The sequence below is a fragment of the Glycine soja genome, chromosome 2, assembly GCF_004193775.1.
Source record: "Glycine soja cultivar W05 chromosome 2, ASM419377v2, whole genome shotgun sequence".
NCBI lineage: Eukaryota > Viridiplantae > Streptophyta > Magnoliopsida > Fabales > Fabaceae > Glycine > Glycine soja.
The window spans coordinates 7,821,516-7,836,201 of NC_041003.1; the positions used below are offsets into that span (position 1 = coordinate 7,821,516).

Sequence of the window (14,686 nt, forward strand, 5' to 3'; positions counted from 1 at the left end):
TAAAAACATCAAATGAGGACACTTTTACAAATTATTTATCAAATATGCGCTCTTTTGCAATTATTTATCTGGGGGTCTGTTATTTTATTACAAAGCGCCCCCCTGACAGACGTCTCCGCTGTGCACGCAATACATGGCGCTGGCACGGCACACGAGAGAGCAGCAGGTAGTGCCCCTGACGTGGGCGCGTCTGCTAGCACCCTGGGATTGGACGCGACTGGTGGCGCCCCTGCTGCAGGCGCAACCCTAGGCGCCTAGGGACCAGGCGCGTCCCTCTCCCCCACCCCCTCCAGCCCATTAAAGGGCGGTCCCCCCCACCCCCACCCCACTCTCTCCTGGTCCCCCCCTTCACCCCACTCCCTCCTTCTCCCCCAAGCTCCCTTTGTATGTTTTTTTTGCAGGTAGTCATCTTGTGTACAAGAAAATTGTATTAACTCACAACACAACAAGTTTATTTTCTTTATCTTTATATATTTTTGCTATTAGTTTAATTTGTTTATTATTTTAGTTATTTTTTTTTAATTATATAACAAATTGTTTATTTTTGTTACGGTTGTTTAATTTTTAGAATATAAATTTAATTAAGATTCATAATAATATTACTGTAATATTGTTATTAGACGTATTTAAAAAAGAAAGATATATATATATATATATATATATATATATATATATATATATATATATATATATATATATACACACACACACATATATATATATATATATATTCTGAAATTGGTGAAATTGAGGAAAAAATATATATTTTTTTTGAAAGTTGAGAAAAAAAATTCCTCAATGTGAAGAAATTATTTTTTATTATATATATATATATATATATATATATATATATATATATATATATATATATGTTTATTGAAATTGCTGAAATTGACAAAAAAAATATGTATATTTTTTGAAAGTTGAGAAAAAAAATTCCTCAACGTGAAGAAATTATTTATTATTATTATTATTATATATATATATATAAATATATATGTTTATTGAAATTACTGAAATTGACAAAAAATATATATATATTTTCTGAAAATGAAGAAAAAAAATTCCTCAATGTGAAGAAATTATTTTTTATTATATATATATATATATATATATATATATATATATATGTTTATTGAAATTGTTGAAATTGACAAAAAATATATATATATTTTCTGAAAATGAAGAAAAAAAATTCCTCAATGTGTAGAAATTATTTTTTATTATATATATATATATATATATATATATATATATATATATATATATATATATGTGTGTGTGTGTGTGTGTGTGTGTGTGTGTGTGTGTGTGTGTGTGTGTGTGTGTGTGTGTGTGTGTGTGTGTGTGTGTGTGTGTGTGTGTGTGTGTGTGTGTGTGTGTGTGTGTGTGTGTGTGTGTGTGTGTGTGTGTGTGTGTGTGTGTGTGTGTGTGTGTGTGTGTGTGTGTGTGTGTGTGTTTTTTTGAAATTGCTGAAATGGAGAAAAAATATATATATATTTTCTGAAAATTAAGTAAAAAAATTCCTCAATGTGAAGAAAATTTAAATTACGTGTTTGTTTCTAAAATTTAAATTACGTGTTCGTTTCTAAAATTTAAATTACGCGTACGTACTTGACTTTATTTATTATTTATGATATGTGTGACTATTAATTTTTTTTTCTTTCTATACAGGAGTTTTAATATGGCTAGTTCGTCATCTTCTCATCATTATGACGTGACATCTGGACCATTAGAAGATGATTTATTGTGGATGCAAAAAAATCATATATCCCAACATATTTGGAATGGTGCTAATGATAGGACGTTAAAAATCTAACGAGCCACACCACTGTACAATCATAGAGAAGCACCGCCCGAAGAAATTATTCCTTTATTACAAATTTCGGGTTTGTACCCGATAATGAAATTGGCGCAGTTGAAAGTGAATGGAGCATTGGTTAATGCTTTTATTGAAAGGTGGAGGCCAGAAACGCATACATTTCATTTGAAGTATGGGGAGGCAACTATTACACTTCAAGATGTTTCTGTGCTACTTGGTATTCCTGTGGATGGAAGACCTTTAATTGGAAATACAAATATTGACTGGTTTGAGTTGTTTCATGAATTATTGGGTGTCATGCCTGACGATGCTGCAATTGATGGGAACTCAATTAAATTGAGTTGGTTGTCTTCTCATTTTGCAAATATTCATGATTTTACAGGTAACCAAGAAGGCCTTGAAAGATTTGTTCGTGCTTGGATCTTACGATTCATAGGAGGGGTAATGTTTGTTGACAAAAGTAGCAAACGGGTGCATTTGAAATATTTGCAGTTTCTGAGAGACCTTAGAGAATGCAGCAGTTATGCATGGGGAGTTGCTGTTTTGGGTAACCTTTATAGAGAGATGTGCATCACAACAGACTATAATACTAAATCAATAGGCAGTTTCACTCTCTTTCAATTATGGGCATGCGAACGATGCCCAACGTTAGCCCCCTCAGTTATTCCTCCACAACAACAAAACGCGCCACTTGGTTACAGGTATACTTTCCTTTACTATTTTGAATTCATTATTAATAAACATGTTTGGTTGATGTTAATCATTATTCTATGTAACATTTTATTTTGTTATTTAATTTTTTGTGAAGATGGTTGGGAGGTGAATTACATCACATAGGCAATGACAATTTAATTGAGTTTCGTCGTAAATTAGATGTCATGAAACGCGACGAGGTAACAATTTTGATGTTTGTTTATTAAATGATGTTGTATTTCTTAATTAATTTATTAAATTTAACTTTTATATGCAGTTTGTATGGGTTCCTTATGCTGGACATGTGGAAATGAATTTGAGTCAAGTTTGTTTTTTTGGGTTTGTATTATGGACATGTATCATACCACTTATTTGTTTTCAAAAAGTGGAATGGCACCAGCCGGATAGAGTCATGAGACAATTTAGAATGCAACAACCTATTCCGAGACCAGTAATGCAACCCAACAACATACATGACTTGACATTAAAGGGAAAGGAAGGAAAAAATTGGATGCGACTAATGCAACGCGCGCTTAATGAATGGAATAGTCGCTATGAAAGGAGAGTAGAGCAAACGCCGCCACAAACAGGGACCCTTAGTCTGAACTCTGAATATATGAGGTGGTACAGGCGTAAAACAAAAGTTTATGTTGACCCAAAACATGCAAGAAGAGGACTATTGGTATACATTGTCCATTATAATTTTGAAAAGAATGTTGCGCTTATTGAAGATTATTTTAATAACTATTCATTTATTTTCTATGCAGGGTCAAATCGCTGAAACACTACATTTTATGGTGTCGCTGGTTGAGAGAAGGGTTTGTACTTTTGACAATTTACTGCCATGTATCGAGAAGATCACTCTTTTGTCTGAGGAAGAGGATAGGATACTTGGCACATGAAGATGCTCCCCCTTCTTAGCCACAATTTGAACATCAACAGTTTAATATACTACAGCAAAGTGTGGAGACTCGAGGCTTAGCGCGACATCAGGAAACTGTTGATGCAGCAACGTATAGTTTGCCTCCGATGCCAGAACGACAACATGGAATGTATTACACACCGCCGGCATTCACCCAAGAACCATCTCAGATGTCGCCGATGTATTCATACTCACATGATTTTCAACCAGGGTATAGTTTTGCAGGCATATTTGGGTCCTCTCCTCCTTCAACGGGAACTCCTTCATTTACCCAAAGTGGTCAAGTATCGACCCCAAATGCCCCACTTGCTGGTCCATGGAATGTACCTGGAGATATACCCGACATGGACGACTTATTAGGGGTCGATTTACGTCATGATTTCTCTGCCGAGGCTGACCAAGTGGATGAAAGGGCTAATCGTAGAAGAAGAAATCCTAATAGGGTAGCTAGAAATTGGGACCGGCCATGTGGGACTTCGTCGCGGCATCACAGACATAGTGATGATTGATTAATAATGAGTTTACATTTTTTCCGCATGGTTTAACATTTTCATGTACTTTGTATTATTTTTTTCCATGTGTTTCATATTGTCATGTACTTTGTATGATTTTTTTTCATGTTAATTTATATTATTGTCACTTCAACATTTCAATATTATTGTGCAATGCTTTTAAAATAAATAAAAATAAATAACCATAATGTTAATGACACATAAACCAAAAGTGATCTCTAACGTAATTTAATGACAAAATCAAAAAGCATTTTAAAACATTTTAGGATTTCAAAATGTATTTTAGGTGAAAACGTATTTTATTGAAAATTTACTTATATATACTTCAAAAAGAGATAATAATAAAATATAAAAAAATAACAAATAATACTAATAATAAAAATGAAAAAAATTTTAATTTTTGATAAACAAATAATAAACAAATTAAAAAATATACAATTTAGAGTGTATAAAAAATAATCTTATTGAAATTTTGGGGTGGAGGATGTGGGAATATAAAAAAATAACAAATAATACTAATAATAAAAATAAAAAAAAATTTAATTTTTTATAAAAAAATTAAAAAATATACAATTTAGAGTGTATAAAAATAATCTTATTGAAATTTTGGGGTGGGGGGTGTGGGAATATAAAAAAATAACAAATAATACTAATAACAAAAATGAAACAAAATTTAAATTTTTGATAAACAAATTAAAAAATATACAATTTTGGGGTGGGGGGTGTGGGAAGAGGCTGGGGGTGTGAGAAGAAGAGAATGGGGGTGTGACAAGAAGAGACTGGGGGGTATGGGAAGAGGCTGGGGGGTGTGGGGGGCAGGCACCTGGCTGCCCTGCGCTAGCTGTAGCGCCTGCAGCAGTGGCGCCAGACCCCTGGGCGTTACCAGACGCGCCCGCGTCAGGGGCGCTACCTGCTGTGCCACGTGTCGCGTGCACAGCGGAGGCGCCTGTCTGGGGGCGCTTTGTAATAAAAAAAATAGACCCTCCAGGTAAATAATTGCAAAAGAGCCCATATTTGGTAAATAATTTGTAAAAGTGCCCCCATTTGGTGTTTTTGCCAATATTTTGTAACAACTTTTTAGTCATGATTATTAGTGAACTACCGTAATGGTTGAAAGGGTATTGCTATAACGAAATATTGAAATTGACATTAGAAAAGACCTCTGATTCCTTCTCCCACTTTGGGACACCTTTGAAATCAATTATGTGAACAACAAACCCAAACCCAAACCCATAGTTCTCAATCCCACACAAATTATTTTGGTTAATTGTCTTAAACCAGCGAGAGAACTTATGTTTTTGTTGTCTCATATGATGTGCCACCATTGGAGGTGGTGGATCAAGGGAAGGAGAAGGTGAAACGGTTGTCAATTCGTGGAAGCCGAGGTGTAACAAGGTCAAAGTTGTTGTCGCAACTTCAATCGAAACAGGAACACCCCAACACCATGGAATAAAACAGGAAAATAATTTTATCAATTTAATAAAATATTAATTATAAAAAAGATATACTGACATAGTACTAGAATTTTGGATCAAATCGAAGAACTAGAAATGAAGAAGAGAATCCCAAACAAGAAGAGATTCTGATATTATTGACGAAGAATGCAGAGGATTACAAGAATATTGGGATTTTCCAAACGTAAAAATGAGCCTTCACAACAACTTACTATATATATAGCAAATTGTTACTAACTACCTCCTAACAAACTTCCCAATTGGAAAACCTAACAGAATTAGCTACCTAATGACATGTGGCACTACTAACTAACTCCCTCAGCCTCCTATTATCAACTAATCTGCAATCTAATTATAGATTATAGTAATGATCCTGCATCAATTCCTCCCTCTCAAGCAAATCCTTGACCTCAAGGATTGAATTCTAAAAACTTTTTCTTTAGATCATAGTAAAATTTCCATGTGGCATCCTCTGGAAGCTGATGTTTCCACTTGATGAGTACCTTTTGTCACCGCCTTGGTGCCTCTTTTTACTGTCATCCTATCGAGTATAACCTCAGGCTCCTTGTGACTGATTTCTTCATCAGTATTTGGACAATTAACAAATGTTGATGTCTCCCCTATAAACTTCTTGAGTTGGGAGATATGGAACACATTGTGGATCAAAGAATTAGGCGAAAGTTGAACTTTGTAAGCCACTACACCAATCTGATCCAAAACAGGATAAGGACCATAGTATTTAGGGGTCAATTTAGCATTGCTTCTGAAAGCTATAGAGACCTGTCTATAGGGATGTAGCTTTACATAAACCAAATCTCCAATCTGCAACTTCCGGTCAGATCTATGCTTATATGCTAGTTGTTTCATCCTATCTTGAGCCCTTCTCATGTGAAACTTCACCAATTTAAGCATCTCCTCCCTCTTCTACAAACTTCTATCAACCAATTCAACCTTAGATTCACCAGGCAGATAGGGAAGGTAGGCAGGTGGAGCTTGTCCATACACTATTTCATAGGGGTTGGCTTTAATTGAACTGTGGTAGGCTGTGTTGTACCACCACTCAGCTAAGGGAAGCCACTTAGACCATTGTTTAGGATTGTCATAACACATACATCTCAAGTAAGTTTCCAAGCACCTATTAACCACTTCAGACTGCCTATCTGTTTGTGGGTGATAGGCAGTAGACAGCTGGACTTGCATGCCTTGGTAAGCCATAAACTCTTGCCAAAACCGACTAACAAAGATAGGATCCCGGTCACTTGTAATAGAGTCAGGAAACCCATGCAGTTTAAAGACATTGTCCATGAAACATTGAACTACATCAGCAACAGAATAAGGATGATGGAGAGCCATGAAGTGTACAACCTTACTAAGTCTATCCACCACCACAAAAATAACTTGTTTACCCCTTAAGTCAGGAAGTACCTCAATGAAATCCATTGTAATGTGTTGCCATACATGCTCAGGTATAGGTAAAGGTTGCAGCAGTCCAGGATATGCAGCAGAGTCATATTTGCACCTTTGACAAGTAATGCACTGATGAATGAACAACTTAACATCCATGGATATTCCTTTCCAAAAGACAACTGCCTTGACCCTTTTCAAGGTTGCATCTCTACTAGAGTGGCCTCCACAAGCTGAAGAATGTAACCACTTCAAAATATCTTTCCTTAATTCCAAATCTTTACCAACTTACTAACCTTCATTTCCTCCTCAATTCCCCCTTACCCAGGAGAAGTGTTTATGGGAGTTGGAATCACTTTGCAACTCAGAAATTAGCTTTTGAACATCTAGATCAGATTTCCAAGAAGCTTTAATTCTAGTGAGCATATCTGATTCAAGTTGAACCACAAAAACAACATTACACTCAACTAAACTTCCTCGCGACAATGCATCAACCACCAAATTTTCTTGACCCTGCTTGTATTCTATGCAAAAATCAAATTCCATGAGTTTTACTAACCATTTCTACTGGAATGTTGTAGCTAACCTTTGATCCAAAATATACTTTAGGCTCCTATGATCGGTTTTGATTACAAACTTCTTAGGTAACAAATAATGTCTCCACTTTTGCACTGCAAATACAACAGCTAGCAACCCCTTCTCATAAGTGGATAAGGACCATTGCTGCACATTCAAGCTCCTACTGATGAAGGCTATGGGATGATTGTCCTGCATCAAGACAGCTCCAATACCTGTACTTGAGGCATCTGCTTCTACTACAAATTCCTTATCAAAATTAGGTAGAGCAAGGACATGTGTTGAGACTAATAGATCCTTCAATTTCTGGAAGGCTAACTTAGCTTCTTGAGTCCAGCAGAAGTTATCCTTCTTAAGCATGTCATTAAGGGGCTTTGCCACACTCCCATATCGAAACACAAACTTTTATAGAACCCTGCAAGCCCAAGAAATCCCCTTAGCTCCTTCAAAGATATTGGGGCAGAGGCCACTCTTTAACTGCTTCAACTTTTGCTGGATCAGTGGCAACACCCTCACCTGAAATGAAATGACCAAAATATTCCACTCTAGCTACAGCAAAGTAGCATTTAGACCTTTTTGCAAACAATGAATTAGACCTCATTATAGAAAAGACAGTATGTAAGTGAGACACATGGTCTTCTAATGACTTACTATAGATCAGAATATCATAAAAAAATACTAGTAGAAACTTCCTCAAATATTCTTGAAACACAACATTCATAAGACCTTGAAATGTAGCTGGTGCATTTGTTAAACCAAAGGGCATAACCAAGTATTCAAAGTGACTTGCATGAGTCTTAAATGTTGTTTTGTGCACATCATTTTCATCCATTCTCACCTGATTGTAGCCAGATCTTAGAGAACCACTTGGAACCATGCAACGCATCTAGAAGATCATCCACAAGAGGGATTGGGAATCTATTCTTCATTGTAGCCTTATTCAACTCCCTATAATCCACACAAAGCCTCCAGCTGCCATCTTTTTCCCCCACCAATACAACTGGGCTAGAATAGGGACTACTATTGTTTTGTATTATGCCTGAGTGTAGATACTCCTTAAGCAGACCATCAATGATGTCTTTTTGGTGTTTAGCATATCGATATGGTCTTTTATTTACAGGAACAACGCCTGAGACTAGAGGAATATTGTGATCACAGGCCTAACAGGAGGTAGATTGGTAGGTTCCTGGAAAATATCATCAAAACTGCATAGCAATTTTGCAACACTAGTAGGCATGGCAGATGCAGGTGCATGAGTAGTAAGTGAATTCAACAATAAGTCTTATTCTCCCTCACACAACTGCAGCATAGAAATATGCACACCAAAAGAAAGTGTCTTATGCAATTATTGCTTCTTCACTATTTTCAGCTTAGCATTAGAAGCCCCTCTCAGCACATGTCTCCTTCCTTGCGTAACAAACTCCATAGTCAGCTTATCAAAGTTCCAAGTAATGTCACCCAAAGTTACCAACCACTTCACCCCAAGCACCAAATCACAATAGCCTAGGGGCAGCAACATTATATCAGATGAGAAATTGGTATTCTAAATCACCCATGTAAAACTCTTAACCACATTCGAAATCTGTACCTTATTTCCATCAGCCACAACTACATTTAAAGAGGGAATCACCTCAGTTCTACATCCTAATTTCATGGCCACATGTGCATCCAAGAAGTTATGTGTACTACCACTATCAATGAGGATATGAAGGGGTTTTTTTTCTGTAATAACCAGTGACTCGAATTGTTCTGAAACTAGTAGTTCCAGTTAGAGCATTTACTGATAATAGTGGTTCACTAGCTGAAGAGACAACCAACTCCTCACTCACAACATCTTTCCCTTCTGAATCTGAATTATCATCAACCTCCATAACATGTATATGCAATTTCTTATGTGTCAAACTATGCTCTGGTGTAAAGGGCTCATCACAGAAATAGCACAACCCCTTTGCTCTTCTTTCACTCATATAGGTAGAGATAAGATTTCTTGTACTTTGTGTTTTGGGCTGTTTCAGCAAGGTTAGGGGGTGTAGGCAACAAGGGTGGTTTCGAGAAGTGACTGGTCTTAGCTGATTTAGAAAATAATTTTTGTTGGGGGTTAGCAGTAATAGCAGATTCATACATTTTGGCTAAAGAAAAAGCCTTCCGAATTGAATATGGCTGGAACATCCTCACCATCATTTGCACATCCTGTTTGAGACCTCCCAAGAAACAACTCAATTGATGTGCCAGCTCAACTCTTGATACAATTGCATCAAATTGTTCATGAAATTTAATCACGGATCCTTTCTGCCTTAACCTCATCAGCTCACCCATAGGATCCTCATAGACTTCACCAAATCTATCCAATCAAATTTGGAAATAATCCTTCCAAGAAGGCAAATTTCTGAATCTCACTGTTCTTACATAAGCACTGTGCCATTGCAATGCTTTTCCCTCAAAATGTACCACAACCAACTTAACTTTGAAATCTTCTAGAGTATTATCCACCAAAAAAAAGTCTCACACTGAACCAACCAATTCTTAATCCCATCGTTAAACCTAGGGAAATCCAGTCTTGCAAGACATTTATAACAAGAATAGGTAGAAGATTTCTCACCCGGGTGCCGCAATTCCCGCGCTGGAAGAAGGAGAATGCCCCATTGCCTGTTGTTGTAGAAGTTCATCCATGTCTTCACATAGCGTTTGCCATAACGAACCCGCAAGCTGCAAGAACCTCTCATCCAGCTTCGAGCTCAAACGTTCTTCTGCTTCACAAAGAAGAGACTGGTTTCTGGTGTTTTCTACCATTTCGAGATGAATCTGGAAGGTGCCAAGCTGATACCAATTGATATAATACTAGGATTTTGGATCAAATTGAAGAACTAGAAATGAAATGAAGAAGAGAATCCTAACCAAGAAGATTATGATATTATTGATGAAGAATGCAGAGGATTACAAGGATATTGTGATTTTCCAAACATAAGAATGAGTCTTCACAACAACTTACTACTTGCTATATATATAGCAAGTTGTTACTAACTACCTCCTAACAAACTTCCCAATTGGGAAACCTAACAGAATTATTAACTACCTAATGACACGTGACACTACTAACTAACTCCCTCAGGTTCTTATTATCAACTAATTTGCAATTTAATTACAAATTATAGTAGAAATTATCCTGCATTATATACAGATGGTAAGAAGTCAATCATCATAACCATTGAATTATATAATATTATATCTAACGACGCACGTTAATTTGACCATCATGAACTACTTAAGTCACTTCTCCACCCTAGACGTTTACTTCCAAAGCTTATTTGGTTGTAAGTTGTAACTCAAGACTATAAAACATGCATCTTCTTCCACCTCGATACTATTAAATTGCATTGAATCTGCAAAACCATAGAGGCTCCCACCACTTTGCATTCCACAACATTATACATAGACATAATAACTTTTATCTGTTTACTTCACCAAAATAGAAATAATAGCAAAACCAGAATCTGACAGAAAATTAGTCATTACTTCCTTTTTCTTCCACTCTTTTATTCTTCTACTATAATTGCAAAATTTAAAATTTCAGACTGAACCATTATGAGCTTTAATTGACTTCTCAACTATTCTCACCCTTGCTTTTGTTGCCTGCAGTAACCACAAAATACAATCATTTAGAGCCACTTTAATTAACAGTCAATTGTTATCCATTGGATTCATCAAGCAAAGGCAACAAAAAGGGCTCAAAACTAGAAGGAAAGCAAAAAAACAAATGACACGTGCAATTATTAACAATGGAGAAGTTAAAACTGTTACACTGTTAAAAAAGTAAAAACCAACCTCTTTCTGCCAATCTGTTAACACTGTTACAACAGTCAGAATAATCACTTGTAGAACAGATCCTGTAAGACTTCCCATCCATAGTCCCTTGGCATTGAAATGTAGGACAAAACCCAATAAGAATGCTAAAGGAACTCCCACAAGATAATAGGCTCCAAGGTTCACATAAGCTCCTATTTGCTGAAATCCTCCACCTCTTGCAATCCCTGCACATATGAATATCCATTTTATTGCTAATATTTGTGCTCAATTAATGATGCTAGAATAACATAGACTATTTCAGCAAATAAAAACTCACCAGAAAGAGCTCCTATTAGACTATCTGCAGTAAAAGACCCACAAAGAATGGGAACAATATCTGAAACATAATCTACAACTTCCTTGTCGTTGCTATAAGCATATCCTAATATATGCCTACAACAAACGAAGAAAATGCTGACAATAACCCCATCAACAATTCCAATAATCACAATAACACGAACAATACCTTGAGCTGCCTTTGGATTCCCTGCTCCTAATTCATTCGAAATGCGAGTACTGCAAAGCGAAATTCATAAGATCATGATTTATCAGTAGACAATTCTACAGTGCCATTGATCCTGTGTATAGAAATGAAGAAACAAATTTGGACCAAACCTTGCAGAAGCTCCAACAGCATATGGAATGATGTAGTGCAATGTGGTTGTGTTAAGGCTGAAAAAGTCTGAAACATGTTAGAAAAACCCCTCACAAATTATTTCAATAATGAGAAATGCTAGCAACATACTTTCTAACATTATTTTAAACATAGTCTTTATTATTGGTCAAAATTTATTAAAAATCATAAATTTATATAGGTCCCACTACTTATGTAATGAGCTTTCATTCATGATTTTATAATTTCTAATAAATTTTAATCAAATAGTATAAAGTGTGTTGTCAGCCCTACTCTTCAATAATTAATAAAAATTAATCCTCTCACCAGACAGAAAGAACTGAGGTTTGAAGTTGTGGATTAGGTAAAAGCCCAGCAAATAATGTAAGTAGCTCAAACGACCACATTTCAAAACTATGAACAATGAAACAATTAAGAAAATCAATTAGGAGATGACTAAACTGAAAAAACAATTGTGCAATGTCATAATACATTACCAAAACATCAGTCCAGAAGGAATAGCAAATTGGCAGAACTCTGGAATGCTTAATAAAGCATTAAAAGAAAACACAATTTTGGTTTTCTCACATGCTGGAGAAAAATTCATATAAATTCCAAGCCCAATGACATTTAACCAATATGAAATTCCAATAGCATATGCTGCTCCAACATGTCCTAGGGCTAATTTGAATACCAAAGCCCAACAAATAGGAACATGCAAACACAGAACCGCAATTGAGCTGAAAACCATGGGAAAGATCATACTCTGAGTCTGGAAGTAGCGAATCTGACATTGAAGAACAGCAAAGCCATACAATGCAGGGATGGAGTATATGCAGTACTCATGAGCTACATGAGAAATTTCAGGGTCTTGACCAAACAACAATAGTATTTTATCCACGAATATCCACAGCATAGATATGGGGAGACAAACCAAAAGCAAAGTCACAATTGCACAAAAAGTGTAGTTTCCAATCTCTGAAAATTCTTCTGCACCATAGGTTTGGCCACATAAAGTTTCCAATGCACCAGCCATTCCCATCTGCAAGCCATTTAGCAATCTACTCAGAGTCAACAAGAATTCAGGGTGGAGATTAATTTAGAACTGTACAAGCAAATTTAAAGTGATTTAAGCTAAACTAAAAATTTAAATAAAAGGTACTTTCAATTCAACTCTTTAGTGCATATCCTGTATCAAAAGTTTGACATTGGACTAAGAGGAAGTTTCATCAGCTAAACCAAACAAAAATATTTTTTTTTTGTGCTAGATCATAGATGGCGGGATGTCCCCTAACCTTCTGAGCCAAAGATTAATCACACCTTTAGTGCATGGTTACTGTTGGCTTAAGGAAATTTTACACACGGAAGGAATTGAATTGAACATTGGTTCTTTTGCTAAATAGATCGTTTCATGAATACAGCACTGGAACCTTACACCAGTGTCTCAATCCTATGGATTGACTTTTAAGATATTTATTGTAAAGTTAACAAATTTACCATGGCGGCTTGTGATTGAATCACAATTTAAAAATCCTTTACACACATAGACTATTTACTTGTTTCAAAAAAAAAAAAAGAAGAAGAAGAATAAAGGATCCTATCTTCAAAACAAGGAAAACAATATCCTAGATCATCTCAGTAATCACATGATCACCTGCACCTGTTAACTAAGAAGTATCAAAATTTTCTTTTAATATGCTTTGAAAGGCTTTCATGAAGTGTCCATGTACTAATTCCAAGTGAAACTTTATGCATACTAACTAACAACATTAATAGATAAATCAAAGTGAACCAACTAACGATCAAAATATACGGTCTTTTATCATAATTTTCGCAAGTCATATTTGGCTTCAGGAATGTTAGTGCTATGTACTAACTAAATAACCGAATCAATCAGAGAAAGTTTCCTAATTAAAGAACCAGAAAGTGGACTAAAGCAAATACAGGCAGGTGCATGGAACAAAAAAAGTGAGGAGATGAAAGAAGACTTTACAAGAACACAAAAGCCTGTAACTTCAGCAAAAGAAGTGGCAATTGCAACCCCAGAGAAGGAGACAAGTACACCAAGATGTCCCACCATCATCAGTGACACAACTTGTAGAAGGTACTGACACATATTCGCAGCCACCATTGGAGCTGCCATGGAGCCTACCCTTTTAAGCTCTACACAAAATGCATCATCATCCTCTAATGGTGCCACCTCACTCTTTCTTAGAAGCGGTGTTGCTTCCTCCTTACCCATCATCTCTCTCAGTTTTTCTATGCAAAGCAACGTTCATGAAACAGATGTTAGACAACAAGATGATCAACAACACGAGTTATATAGAACAAGATCACAAGAAAAAGTTCTTCCTATAGGAGCAGTAAAGTTTTCCACCATAAATAAACAAATCATAAGACAAATCCAAATAGAAATTGACGACAACTACCCTTGCACGTACATTTCTGCTTATTTCTTTATTTTTGTCACGTAATTTTAATTAGTTTTAACAAAATTTATGTATTTCTTAATTTTTCCGCAACCATCATTGGATAGAATAATGTTTAAATCTCTTTAAATTGAGAATACATACTGCTGATTCTAGCTAGTTAAACTCTAGTTTGACTTGGTAAAAATTGTATCTACATAATTTTTTTAAAATAAACAGAAAATAAATGAATATAAATGTAAATAAGATGATTAACAAGATAAAAATTAATAATATATAAAGAGGAAAATATTATAAAAATATATATATAAATAATAAAATTCTACTGAAAATGACTCAATATATATATATATATATATATATATATATATATATATATAGGTTAGGCAGAAGTGAAGATGGAAAATTCTAATAAAAT

General features: G+C 35.5%; 1 protein-coding gene across 5 annotated transcripts; it reads right to left on the minus strand.

Annotated features, from left to right (window-relative positions):
- Window positions 1-10,728: 10,728 nt before the first annotated feature.
- LOC114384953 (protein DETOXIFICATION 9-like) lies at window positions 10,729-14,197 on the minus strand. Of its 5 annotated transcripts, XM_028344818.1 has the most exons (8): window positions 13,833-14,197; window positions 12,337-12,881; window positions 12,167-12,253; window positions 11,842-11,898; window positions 11,693-11,742; window positions 11,504-11,527; window positions 11,206-11,411; window positions 10,729-11,013 (listed from the first exon to the last, which is right to left on the minus strand). In XM_028344818.1, the coding sequence occupies exons 1-8, from the start codon at window positions 14,082-14,084 to the stop codon at window positions 10,951-10,953; spliced, it is 1,284 nt and encodes a 427-aa protein (XP_028200619.1). In that variant the 5' UTR covers window positions 14,085-14,197; the 3' UTR covers window positions 10,729-10,950. The 5 variants fall into 5 exon arrangements, with proteins under 5 accessions (XP_028200619.1, XP_028200646.1, XP_028200628.1 ...); XM_028344845.1 differs by having other exon boundaries at window positions 11,504-11,742; window positions 11,842-11,908; window positions 12,605-12,881; window positions 13,833-14,196; XM_028344827.1 differs by lacking the exon at window positions 11,504-11,527 and having other exon boundaries at window positions 13,833-14,196.
- Between the last annotated feature and the right edge of the window lie 489 nt (window positions 14,198-14,686).

What these genes read in the sequence shown, in the direction of transcription:
- LOC114384953 (XM_028344810.1), bottom strand. Translation starts at nt 14,084, where the DNA reads ATGATGGGTAAGGAGGAAGCAACACCGCTTCTAAGAAAGAGTGAGGTG. An exon ending in ACCTCAGTTCTTTCTGTCTG is followed by an intron (nt 11,899 to 12,166) that starts GTGAGAGGATTA and finishes AGACTTTTTCAG; the next exon opens with CCTTAACACAACCACATTGC. An exon ending in TCTAATAGGAGCTCTTTCTG is followed by an intron (nt 11,412 to 11,503) that starts GTGAGTTTTTAT and finishes TCATATGTGCAG; the next exon opens with GGATTGCAAGAGGTGGAGGA.